General features: G+C 41.1%; 1 protein-coding gene across 2 annotated transcripts in view; it reads right to left on the reverse strand.

The window, feature by feature from the left end:
• The window catches only part of AFG1L (AFG1 like ATPase), a 232,887-nt gene that overhangs the window by 176,688 nt on the left and 42,895 nt on the right, over positions 1 to 13,304 (reverse strand). For both annotated transcript variants that reach the window (XM_060115134.1, XM_060115133.1), the window contains exon 2: positions 821 to 1,044. In XM_060115134.1, the coding sequence (XP_059971117.1) occupies positions 821 to 1,018 (198 nt within the window). In that variant the 5' untranslated portion in view covers positions 1,019 to 1,044. The remainder of the gene's footprint in view (positions 1 to 820; positions 1,045 to 13,304) is intronic.

The following is a 13,304-nucleotide window of genomic DNA, read 5'->3' on the forward strand; positions in this document are numbered from 1 at the left end:
TCCCCAAGAGTATTGGGGTGCACAGGACAAAGACAGACACTGGTGCTTGCTTCTTATATCTGCAGAAGTCCAAGGGCAGGAGACTGACTGAAGCTGCCCATGCAGAAGGGGTTGGAGAAATGAGATGTTATACTTCCCATGGCCTAAGTAGACGCCATAAAGGTGACCTAGTTAGTGCTGTCCTGAAAGAACCCCCCTAAGAAGGCTAAGTGCAAGGGCAAGGCCGTCTCAGCCCCACGTAGTGGTGTGAGGTGCTCCGTTAAGAGTCGTAAGAGGTCAGTCACAGAGTGGAGCAGCAGGGAGGTCCTCATGGGAGTCCTAAAGAATCCACCCAGTGCCCCTCACAGAAAGCTAGCATGTCAGCATCTACCACACAAAAGGCCCTTAACTGGTCACTTAAGACTCTGCTGTTTCACTCTAATCTTCTATCCCCCTCATTCCGACCCTAGAGAAGCCAAGCTAGCAGAGAAAGGAGAAGAGAGAGAAGAACAAGTCACTCCCTCTTCTCTGCTGCTGATCCTAGGCCAGGCCTAACCTAGAGGGAGGGAGAAGCTTTGAAATGCACACAAGTTTTCACTTTGACTGGTATTTAGGTTTTTTTTTTTTTAACGCCTCAATATGAAGCTATTTGAATCCCCCTAAAGGTGAAAGAAAGCTATGAAACATCAAGAGGTCAGAAATGGGGATCCAACAGAGCTTGTTTAAAGGAACTGGTAGGAAATTTTCAAGCTCTTTCATCATTTTACCCAACTGCATTTAATCCATTTTTAAAATGCTTACATTTTTAACTGTTCAATCTTTAATGTCACACAAACCTTACCTTAGAAAAAAGGCCTTCTGCCTCTATACTGTAGCCTTTAAGGTCCTCATGTAATTCCTGCAAACACCGTATGACTCTTCTTTGATGTTCATCGTCCTTTAGCTCACGAGCTTTGATCAGAAAGTCATAGTGGTCCAGTGGTCCATGGCAAACAGCTAAAGCTTTTGAAGAAACCTCTGTAGCAGAAGTTGGAGACATACTCTTGGCTGTCTGCACTGTATAGGCTATAAACAAAAATATATATAAAATTTTAGACTTTCTGAAATGAAGATATTTCATAGTGTTCTACATTATTGCTTTTTTTTTTTTTTTTTTTTTGTGGTACGCAGGCCTCTCACTGTTGTGGCCTCTCCCATTGCACAGCACAGGCTCCGGACGCGCAGGCTCAGCGGCCATGGCTCACGGGCCCAGCCGCTCCGTGGCATGTGGGATCTTCCCAGACCGGGGCACGAACCCGTATCCCCTGCATCGGCAGGCGGACTCTCAACCATTGTGCCACCAGGGAAGCCCCTCTACATTATTTCTTAATGGCCACATTAAAACTTTTAACCAGTTATAATTATATTTGAGCAGTTGTTGTAAATATCACTGATGAAAATAATAATATAAAACACATTTTGTAACATAAATATATTTATAAATGTCTCCGTTTAATAAACCCCAAACTCATAAGCTATCACTACAACCCCCCTTCCAGGAAGAATGGAATGTCTGCTTTGTCTCCACTCCAATGAATGAGCCACCAGGGTTCACCACATCCTTCCTCACAGCAGGGGTGGTACCTTTCTTTGCATTAGGCCTAAATCTGGTTCTTCAGTGCGAAGACAGAGACTTAGACACTAGTCACAAAGGGTTTTCTACTGCCTCTTTATTCACTATCTAAAACAACACAGCATCCAGATGTCACCACACTGAATTCAGCCCACTGCTTGCGAGACTTCTTCCCTTTTCCATCACCTTTAGGTGGAACACAAAGACTTGAGACACAACAGAGTGTCTGTTTCAAAGCAGGGAGGTGTGTTAATCCTTTTTTTAGCTTCTTGGGGAAGAAAACTGATTGTGGTAAGGTCCAGTTATAACTCTATTCCTTATCTGGGGCAGGTTCAGTGAGCAGCAAACTGGCACATTTTTAGACAAAGATTTTACAAGGGTATTTTGCCATTGTTTCTCCTGTTTCATTGAAGACCATGTTTCCTTTATTTCAGTAATATGAAAACTACTTAATTTAGGAAAAAAATTAACAGTCACAACATTATTTCTATCATTTTCTAAAAAAGGGGGAAAAAAATCCTTAAATATACCATGACTGTTGGGGATAAGGCAGAGCTATCCTCTAATAACTGCTCTCCCTTTTTCTGAATAAAGGTTTTAGCTGGGTGCAAGGCTGCCGAGTGAAATATTCCATATCCTGGCCTCTCTGGCAGCCAGGATGGTCATGTGAACAATGGGATGTAAGCTGAAATGTGTGCAGCTCCGCTCTGGAGCACTTAAAGGGAAAGGGTGAATCCCACTCCTCCCCTTCCCTTCCCTCCCTCTGACTGGAAAGAAAGTGCCATGACTGCAGCTGGAAGAGCCAACCTGGCAAGGAGAGGCGCACAGAATGCTGAGCAAAGCAGAGCAAAGTTCCCTAACAATGCTGAGCTGCCAAACTAGCTCTGGACCACCTGCCTGGATTTTTATGTAAAATAAATGTCTATCTTGCTTTTCAAGCAGTGTATTTTAGGGTCTCTTTGTTACGGAGGCCTAAATTGTACCCTAACTAATACAGGGGGCTTACAGCCTGCAAAAGAGAACTGGACTAAGGGTCTCCTGGAACCCTAGGCCTCATAGGACCAAGAACAAGGCTTGGGTTCATGTTGAAGCTGGAGGCATAGGTTGAGAGTTCCATAAAGGTTTCCAGCAATTTGAGGTGTCTACCAGAGTGGTATAAGAAACATATTTGCCCTTGGTCCACAGTCCCTAGTACAGAGCTCATAAAACCCTTGGAATTTCCTAAGTGATAGAATGTTTTCTGTTTATCATAATGAGCCTCTTTCCATCCCACATATGCTAATGAACTCAGGGTAGGGCCCCAAGATAACCTCAGGACACGGCTGGTCCCCAGAAAGACCAAGTGTTTAGAAAGTTGGAACTTTCAGCCCCACCCACCAACCTGGGAGGGCAGGGGAGGCTGGAGATTAAATTCTATAAACAATTTTTTTTTGTATTTGAATACTCAAAGCAGCAGCTTTATTTATAATATTTAACAGCTGGAATGAACCCAAATGTCCATCAATTGATGAATGGGTTAACGATGGTATATCCACACAATGGAATATTACTCAGAAGTAAAAAGATTAAAACTACTGATAAATATAACAATGTAGATGAATCTTAAAAGTATTACGCTAATTGAAAAAAGCCAGAAAATTTAATTTTATATGATTACAGTATACAAAGTTCTAGAAAAAGGAAAACTTTTCTAGTGAAAGAAAGCAAATCAGTGGTTTCTAGAACCCAGGAATAGGGTTATGGGATTGGTAGCAAAGGGGTAGGAGCAAATTTTAGGGGTGATGGAGATATTCTATATCATGATTATGATGGTGGTTACATGACTGTATACATTTGTCATAACACATTGAATTGTTCACCTAAAATCAATGAATGTTATTTGTATATAAATTGTACTTCAATAAAGGTTTCATAGGAAAAAGGGAAACTTTGGGCTATAGACGCTGTTTTACAAGTTAGCTTTTAAAAATTATAGGGCTTCCCTGGCAGCGCAGTGGTTAAGAATCTGCCTGCCAATGAAGGGGACACGGGTTCAAGCCCTGGTCCGGGAAGATCCCACACGCTGCAGAGCAACAAAGCCCATGCGCCACAACTACTGAGCCTGTGCTCTAGAACCCATGAGCCACAACTATTAAGCATGAGTGCCACAACTAGTGAAGCCCTCACGCCTAGAGCTCATGTTCTGCAACAAGAGAAGCCACCACAGTGGGAAGCCCATGCACCGCAACAAAGAGTAGCCCCCGCTCACCACAACTAGAGAAAGCCTGCGCGCAGCAACAAAGAGCCAACTCAGCCAAAAATAAATTATTTAAGTAATTTTTAAAAATTATATGTTTACATGCTTCTATAAACACTCTTGAACAATAAGATATGGAGAGCTTCCAAGATGGTGAAAACATCAAGGTGCCAGGAAGGTGACATACCCAGAGAGGGCACGGAAGCTCCACAGCCCTGCTCTCATCCCTTGCCCTGTGCATCTGTTCAATTTGTCTGTTCCTGAGTTCTATGTACCCTTTATAATAAACTGATAAACATAAGTAAAGTGTTTTTTCTGAGTTCCATGACCATTACTAGTAAATTATCAAATTTAGCTAAGTATCAACCGCCTAAATTTGTAGTCAGACATGCGGAAGTGTGGGTAGCTTGGGCAGCCCATTTGCAGCTGGCCTCTGAAGTGGGGCCACTTTTGTGGGATTGGCCCTTTAACTTGGGGGATCCGATGCTACCTCCAGGTAGATAGTGCCAGAAATGAACTGACAGACATCCATTAGTGTTGGAGGATTTGAGAGTCTCACAACCAGGGAAAATGCTCTTTTCCACTCCCTGGAATCAACCAAGTAAGAAACCTAAGATAATGCTAATTTCCTTCTCCTCCATCCCACAAACCCTTTCCCCAGTCCTCAACCAGGTCCTCAGCCAATCAATCATCAGTGCTACTCAATTTTACATCCTAAATACTCTCTAATCCATTCCCTCCTCCCCTCTTCACACAACCACTCCAGCTGGGCCTCTTATTGTCTCTGGCTTGGCCTCCCTGCCTCTGATCGCCTCCTGCCTCACATTTACCACAACCATACCATAATCTCTAAAAATATCTTCCATCAACTACAGGGATGATCTTGCTAAAATCTCAATGTGATTTTATCAATATTTTGCTTAAAACTCATCTCATTGTTTAAAGGCGTGGTTTTCTTTTTTTTTTTTTTTAAGGGAAACAGTTTTGTTTTTTTTTTTTTGGCTGTGCTAGGTCTTAGTTGCAGCACGCGGGATCTTTAGTTGCGGCATGTGAACTCTTAATTGCAGCATGTGGGATCTAGTTCCCTGACCAGGGATTGAACCCAGACCCCCTGCACTGGGAGCACAGAGTCTTAGCCACTGGGCCACCAGGGAAGTCCCTAAAGGAGTGGTTTTCAAATGCAATTTTAACAGCAGCATCTTTTTCTATACAAAACTTTCCATCGGATCCCAAATTTATTTAAGAGAAAAGAACAGGGGGTAACAAAGTCCTGACCTCTTCACATTTCCCTCATTCCCAAGCCCATACCACCCCATTTCCAAAGCAGCCCCTAAGGCCACTTCCCCACCTTATAGGATCACATCAAGTAAGAATAGTGTGCAGAAAAGAGTTAACACAGCAGGCCTGAGACTACCGTCCTTAGCAATGCCTGCTTGCAAAAATGGGCCCTTGACTTGGAACTTGGGTTCCCATCATTCCCAGAAATGGTAAGAGTGACTCACTGTGCCTAAATGTTTGTATCGTATACAAACAACGTGATTTATGCTGAACACCTAGTTTCCTTCTAGAAGTCTGTAATTTTGGCATATGCTAGGCAGAGGGTGCCTTCGTAACCACGGCTCAACTCTAGGCATTGAGCCTATAATGAGCTTCCCTAATAGACAACATTTCACACCTGTTGTCACAGTAAGTTGCTGGAAGAATTAAGCATGTTCTGTTCGACTCTCCTGGAAGAAGAGGCTTGTAAGCTTGTGCCTAATTTTCTCTGAACGTTGTCCCACACGCATTTTCCCTTTGCTACTTGTGCTCTGTATCCTTTCACAATAATAAATCGTAGCTGTGAGTATAACCATATGCTGAGTCCTCTGAGTCTTCCTAGTAAATCACCAAACCTGGGGGTAGTCTTGGGGATACCCAACACAGATAGTGTCCTCATTCTGAGGTTCAAGGAATCCGTAATAGGGGCACAGCCTGCATTTTCAGACTACTCCCCCTCTACTCTCCAAAATGCATCTATTTTTTCGATACAAGAAATGACTGAGTACCACCACATGTAATGGGTAATAGGGAGTATCAAAGTTGACTCGTTTTAAGTGCGGGTGGAAGAACAAAAAAATTGCAGCAGTAACGAATCAAGATCAACTGGAAATAGCAAGTAAAATGAATTTGGGTACAGAGAAACTGGTTATGAAACTATTCTAAGTGGGACTAATACAGGTCCAAATTAGGATGGCAACAGCAGAAATGTTAGGGAGCGGGGTAGAATGGAAAATGCAAAGGTAGATTCAATAATGTGGGTTGCCTTCTAGTCAAACTGGATTGCTCACCATATCTCAAACATTTTCCATTCTTTCATTACATAGCCATGCCTTTGTTCACACATGGTCCCAAGTGGATAGCCTCCTCCTCCAACCAACCCTCTGCCAGCCTAATTTCCCCTCCACAAATCTCAACCCACCCTCAGCTCCCTACCACCAGATTTCCAAACTCACCTGTATCTACCCCATTCTCTTTTCTTTCCGCAGTTACAGCTTAGAGCTATTTCTCATTCCATCAAGGGCTATTAATGCCTTCACTCATCCCCTAATCAGTGGATTTCAATTTTTTGGAAAAAAAATCATGACCCAATATACACACAAATATACATAACTGAAAAACAAGTTTCATGAAGTAATAACTAATTAGTAAAAGTATGAAATAGTAAGAAAAAAAGGATCTTTCTATGCAAGATATGCTCTGGTATTTTATACACATATATTTTTATTATTTATATCTAAAGAACCACTAGATTTAGTTATACTAAATGCCTTATATGATACTTATTTACCTTTTTGTTTTCTGTCCCCATCAGAACATATGCTCTTTGAGGGCAACAGTGCCTGACATGATTGTTGCTTATTAAATATTTCTTGAATCCCCTCCCTTCTTACATTTTCAGAGATGTCATTCTCTTCATTAATCACCTCTGTACTATATCATCTCCCTTCCCCTCTCTACTAGTTTTATTCATATCAGCTCAACCCTCTCCTCTTAAAATAATAACAACAACAACAAACAACCTCCTTGACTTGACACCTGCTCTCCCTCCTTCCCTTTATAGCCAAACCACTTGAAAGAGTTGACTTTACTTTTTCTGGCTGCCCCCCACATCCTGCTCATTTCTCAACCCACTATAATCAAGCTTCTACTGAGATGACTTCTGCCAAGTTCACCCAATGCCTTTTTTTAAATATTTATTATTTATTTTTTTATTATTTATTTTTGGCTGCGTCGGGTCTTAGCTGCAGCATGCAGGATCTTCATTGAGGCATGCAGGATCTTCCGTTGCGGCATGTGGGCTTCTCTCTAGTTGTGGCATGTGAGCTCCAGAGCCCACGGGCTCTCTAGTTGTAGCGCATGGGCTCCAGAGTGCATGGGCTCAGCAGTTGCAGCATGTGGGCTCTGTAGTTGCGGTGCACCAGCTAACTGCGGGCTTAGTTGCCCTGTGGCATGGGGGATCCTAGTCCCTCGACCAGGGATAGAACCTGCGTCCCCTGCATTGGAAGGCAGATTCTTAACCTCTGGACTACCAGGGAAGTCCCTACCCAATGCCTATTGTTGCCAAATCCAGTAGCTATTCCTCAGTCTTCATATTCCTGTTTACAATTATAAAATATATAATTTTTAAAGTTATTCATAGGAACCATCAGGACTGTGGGCAAAGTACATTGTTTCTATTGGGATCTGGCTTTGAAGAGGCTTAAAGTCCTTTACTTCCACTTTTATTTTTACTAACCCAACATCTTTATTGAGTAGTTTATACTTCATTCACATTTCTCAAAAAAGAAAACCAAATTACACTGAAGATGAGGCATCACTTCAGGCAATCAGCAGACATAAAAAGAGAATCATGGGTTATCTAGTCCTGAATATAAGAAGCTTATAAGTTTCCAATTCTATACCAACAACAAGTAAAAAGCTGAAAAATCAATGTATCTTCTCAGATCCATAAGAGAAGGAAGGACACAGGACAAACTGCTGCCCCCAAGATTGAAAAGAAAGTGATTGGTGTAAATGAACCAATTAAAAGATTGTCAGAGTGGATCAAAACCCAAGACTCAATTACAGGTTGACTAAAATAAACTCACTTTAAATTCAAAGACACATACATATGAAGAGTAAATGGATGGATAGAGCAGAAACTAACACAACATTGTAAAGCAATTATAATCCAATAAAGATATTTTTAAAAAATGGATGGAAAAAAATACACCATGCTAACACTAATCAAAAGAAAGCAAGAGTAGCTATATTAATTACAGACAGACCAGACCTCAAAGCAAGGAAAGTTATCAGAGATACTGAAGGACGTTACATAAAGATAAAAGAGTTGATTCTCCCAGAAGACATAACAATCGTTAATGTATATGCACCTAACAACAGACCATCAAGTTAAACTACATGAGGTAAAAATTGATAGAACTGTAAGGAAAAATAGATGAATCCACTATCATACTTGGAGACTTCAGTACCCCTCTAGCAGAAATGGACAGATCCAGTAGGCAGAAAATCAGTAAGGACTTAGTTGAACTCAACAACACCATTAATCAACTGGCTAAACTTGACATCTATAGAATAATTCACCCAACGACAGCACAATACACATTATTCTCAAGCTCACACAGAACATTCACCATGATAGATCACATTCTGGGCCATAGAACACACCTTACCAAAGTTAAAAGAATAGAAATCAGGGCTTCCCTGGTGGCGCAGTGGTTGAGAGTCCACCTGCCGATGCAGGGGATGTGGGTTCGTGCCCCGGTCCGGGAGGATCCCACGTGCCGCGGAGCGGCTGGGCCTGTGAGCCATGGCCGCTGAGCCTGCGCGTCCGGAGCCTGTGCTCCATGGCGGGAGAAGCCACAACAGTGAGAGGCCCGCGTACTGCAAAAAAAAAAAAAAAAAAAAAAAAGAACAGAAATCATACAATGTCTGCCATCAGACCACAATGGAATTAAACTAGAAATAAATAACAGAAAGATAAATGGAAAATTCTAAAAGATGCAGAGACTATGGGACTTCACTGGTGGCACAGTGGTTAAGAATCCGCCTGCTGGGCTTCCCTGGTGGTGCAGTGATTGAGAGTCTGCCTGCCGATGCAGGGGACACGGGTTCGTGCCCCAGTCCAGGAGGATCCCACATGCCGCAGAGCGGCTGGGCCCGTGAGCCATGGCCGCTGAGCCTGCACTTCCGGAGCCTGTGCTCCACAGCAGAAGAGGCCACAGCAGTGAGCGGCCCATGTACCGCAAAAAAAAAAAAAAAGAAGAAGAAGAATCCGCCTGCCAATGCAGAGGACACAGGTTCGATCCCTGGTCCAGGAAGATCCCATGTGCCGCACAGCAACTAAGTCTGTGCGCCACAACTACTGAGCCTGCACTCTAGAGCCTGCAAGCCACAACTACTGAAGCCAGCACGCCTTAGAGGCTGTGCTCTGCAACAAGAGAAGCCACCGCAATGAGAAGCCTGCACACCTCAACGAAGAGTAGCCCCTGCTCGCCACAACTAGAGAAAGCCCACGCGTGGCAATGAAGACCCAACGCAGCCAGAAAAAAATTTTTTTTAATTTAAAAATAAAATAAAATATTCAGAGACTAAACAACACACTTCTAAATAACATATGGGTCAATGAAGAAACCTCAAGATAACTGTAAAAATTATTCGAGTCAAATGAAAATGGAAGCACAATTTATCAAAATTTGTGGGATGCATCAAAAGCAGTGATTAAAGGGAAATTTATAGCAATGAATGCATATATTAGAAAGAAGAAAGATCTAAAATCAATCATCTAAGTTTCCACCTTAAGAAACTAGAAAAAGAACATTAAATCCAAAGTAAGCAGAAGAAAAGAAATAAGAGCAGAAATCAGTGGAATTGAAAACAGGAAATCAACAGAGAAAATCAATGAAACCAAACACTGGCTCTTTGAAAAGATCAATAAAATTGATAAGCCTCTAGCCAGGCTAACAAGGAAAAAGGAGAGAGGACACAAACTGCTAATAGCAGAAATGAAAGAGGGATATCACTATAGATCCCATGGACATTAAAAGGATAATAAAGGAATACTATGAACGACTCAACCCATAAATAAAGGAATAGGTGAAATGGACAAATTCCTTGAAATTCCTTGAAAGACACAATCAGCCAAAATTCACACAAGAAGAAACAGACAATCTAAATAGGTCTGCATCTATTAAAGAAACTGAATCAATAATTAATAGTCTTCCAAAATAGAAAGCATCAAGCACAGATGGGTTCACTGGTGAATTCTACCAAACATTTAAAGAATTATACTAATTCTCTACAACCTCTTTCAGAGGATTAGAAGCAGAAGGAATACTTCCTAACTCATTCTATGAGGCCAGCATTTTCCTAATACCAAAATAAGACAAAGACATTACAAGAAAAGAAAACTACACCAATATCTCTCGTGAACACAGATGCAAAAATCCCTAACAAAATACTACCAAATCAAATCCAACAATGTATAAAAAGAATTACACACTATAAACAAGTGAGCATTATCCCAGGAATGCAAGGCTTGTTCTACCTTTTTTCTTTTTTCCTTTTTTATTGGCTGTGCCGCGTGGCATGCAGGATCTTAGTTCCCTGACCAGGGATCGAATCCATGCCCTCTACAGTGGAAGCATGGAGTCTTAACCACTGGACCACCAGGGAAGTCCCTGGTTCAACATTTTAAAATGAATTAACGTAATCCATCACATCAACAGACTAAAGAAGAAAAATCACATGATCAGATCAATAAATGCAGAAAAAGCATCTGACAAAAACTTATACACATTTATGATAAAAACTCTCAGTAAACTAGGAATAGAGGGAACTTCCTCATCTTGATAAAGAATACCTACAAAAAACCTACAGTGAACACCATACTTAATGGTAAGAAACTAGATGTTTCCCACTAAGATCAAGAACAAGGCAAGGATGTCCCCTCTCCTCACTCCTTATCAACATAGTACTAGATAAATCCATAAGACAAGAAAAGGAAATAAAAGGTATACAGATTGAGAAGGAAGATATAAAATGGTCTGTTCCCAAATGACATGGTCATCTAAACAGAAAATACAAAAAAATCAATAAAATAACTCCTGGGACTAACAAGTAATTATAGTAAGGATACAAGGTTAATATACAAAAGTCAACTGCTTTCATATATGCCTGCAATGAACAAGTGGAATGTGAAATTAAAAACACAATACCAGGACTTCCCTGATGGTCCAGTGGGTAAGACTCCATGCTCCCAATACAGGAGGCCCAGGTTCGATCCCTTGTAGGGAAACTAGATCCTGCATGCATGCCGCAACTAAGAAGTCCACATGCCACAACTAAGAGTCTGCATGCCGCAACTAAGAAGTCCGCATGCTGCAACTAAGAAGCCCGCATGCCACAACTATGAGCTCGCATGCCACAACTAAAGATCCCACATGTCACAACAAAGGATCCTGCATGCTGCAACTAAGACCTGGCACAACCAAAATCAATCAATCAATCAATAAATATTTATTTAAAAAACACAATATCATTTACGTTAGCACCCCCCAAAAATGAAATACTTCGGTATAAATCTAACAAAATATGTACAAGATCTATATGAACAAAACTACAAAACTCTGATGAACAAAATCAAAGAACTTAAAAATGGAGAGATATCCCATGTTCACGTATAGGAAGACTCAATATTGTCAAAATGTCAGTTCTTCCCAACTTGATCTATAGATTCAAAGGAATCCCAATTAAAATCCTAGCAAGTTATTTTGTGGATACTGACAAAATAATTCTCAAGTTTAAATGAAGAAGCAAAAGACTCAGAATAACCAACACAATACTGAAGGAGAAAAACAAAATTGGAGGACTGACACTACCCAACTTTAAGACCTACTATAAAGCTACAATAATCATGACAGTGTGGTATTGCCAAAAGAATAGACAAATAGATCAATGGAACATAATAGAGTCCAGAAATAGGCCCACATAAATACAGCCAATTGATCTTTGACAAAGGAGCAAGGGCAATACAATGGAGCAAAGATAAGTCTTTTCAACAAATGATGCTGGGACAACTGGACAAACACATGCAAAAAAAATGAATCTAGACACAGACCTTAAACCCTGCACAAAAATTAACTCAAAATGCATCATAGATCTAAATGTAAAAGAAAAAGCTATAAAATTCCTAGAAGATAACATGGGAGAAATACAGAAGACATAGGAGAAACCTAGATGAGCTTGGGTATAGCTTTGACTTTTTAGATACAACACCAAAGGCACAATCCATGAAAGAAATCATTGATAATCTAGACTTCATTAAATTAAAAACTTCAGTTCTGCAAAAGACAATGCCATGATCTCAAAAGACAAACCACAGACTGGGAGAAAATATTTGCAAAAGACCCATCTCATAAAGGACTATCATCCAAAATACACAAAGAACTCTAAAAACTCACAACAAGAAAACAAACAATCTGATTAAAAACTGGGCCAAACGGGACTTCCCTGGTGGCGCAGTGGTTAAGAATCCACCTGCCAATGCAGGGGACACAGGTTTGAGCCCTGCTCTGGGAAGATCCCACATGCCACGGAGCAACTAAGCCTGTGCGCCACAACTACTGAACCTGTGCTCTAGAGCCTGCGAGCCACAACTACTCAGCCCATGAGCCACAACTACTGAAGCCCACGTGCCTAGAGCCCGTGCTCCACAACAAGAGAAGCCACTGCAATGAGAAGCCCACGCACTGCAACAAAGAGCAGCCCCTGCTTGCTGCAACTAAAGAAAGCCCACACGCAGCAACAAAGACCCAACGCAGCCAAAACTAAAACTAAAATAAAATAAATTAAAAAAAAAAAAAACTGGGCCAAAGACTTTAACAGAAACCACACCAAAGAAGATATACAGATGACAAAGCATAAGAAAAGATCTCCACATCATATGTCACCAGGGAAATGCAAATTAAAAGAACAATGAAAAGGAATTCCCTGGTGGTCAGCGGTTAGGACTTGGCACTTTCACTGCAGGGCTCAGGTTCAATCCCTGGTCAGGGAATGCAAGCTATGTGACATGGCCCAAAAAAAAAAAAAAAAAATGAGATACCACTACACACCTATTAGAATGGCCAAAATCCAGAACACTGACAAATGCTGCCCAGTATGTGGAACAATAGGACCTCTCTTTCCTGGTGAGAATGCAAAATGGTACAGCCGCTTTAGAAGACAGTTTGGCAGCTTCTTACAAAACTAAACATACTCTTACCATACAATCCAACAATCATTATCCTTGGTATTTACCCAAAGAAGCTGGAAATTTATGTCCACAAAAAAACCTGCACACACATATTTACAGCAGCTTTATTCATAATTGTCAAAACTTGGAAGCAACAAAGATGTCCTTCAGTAGGAGAATGGATAAATAAACCGGTACATCCA

Source organism: Mesoplodon densirostris, chromosome 12, assembly GCF_025265405.1.
Source record: "Mesoplodon densirostris isolate mMesDen1 chromosome 12, mMesDen1 primary haplotype, whole genome shotgun sequence".
Classification (NCBI taxonomy): domain Eukaryota; kingdom Metazoa; phylum Chordata; class Mammalia; order Artiodactyla; family Ziphiidae; genus Mesoplodon; species Mesoplodon densirostris.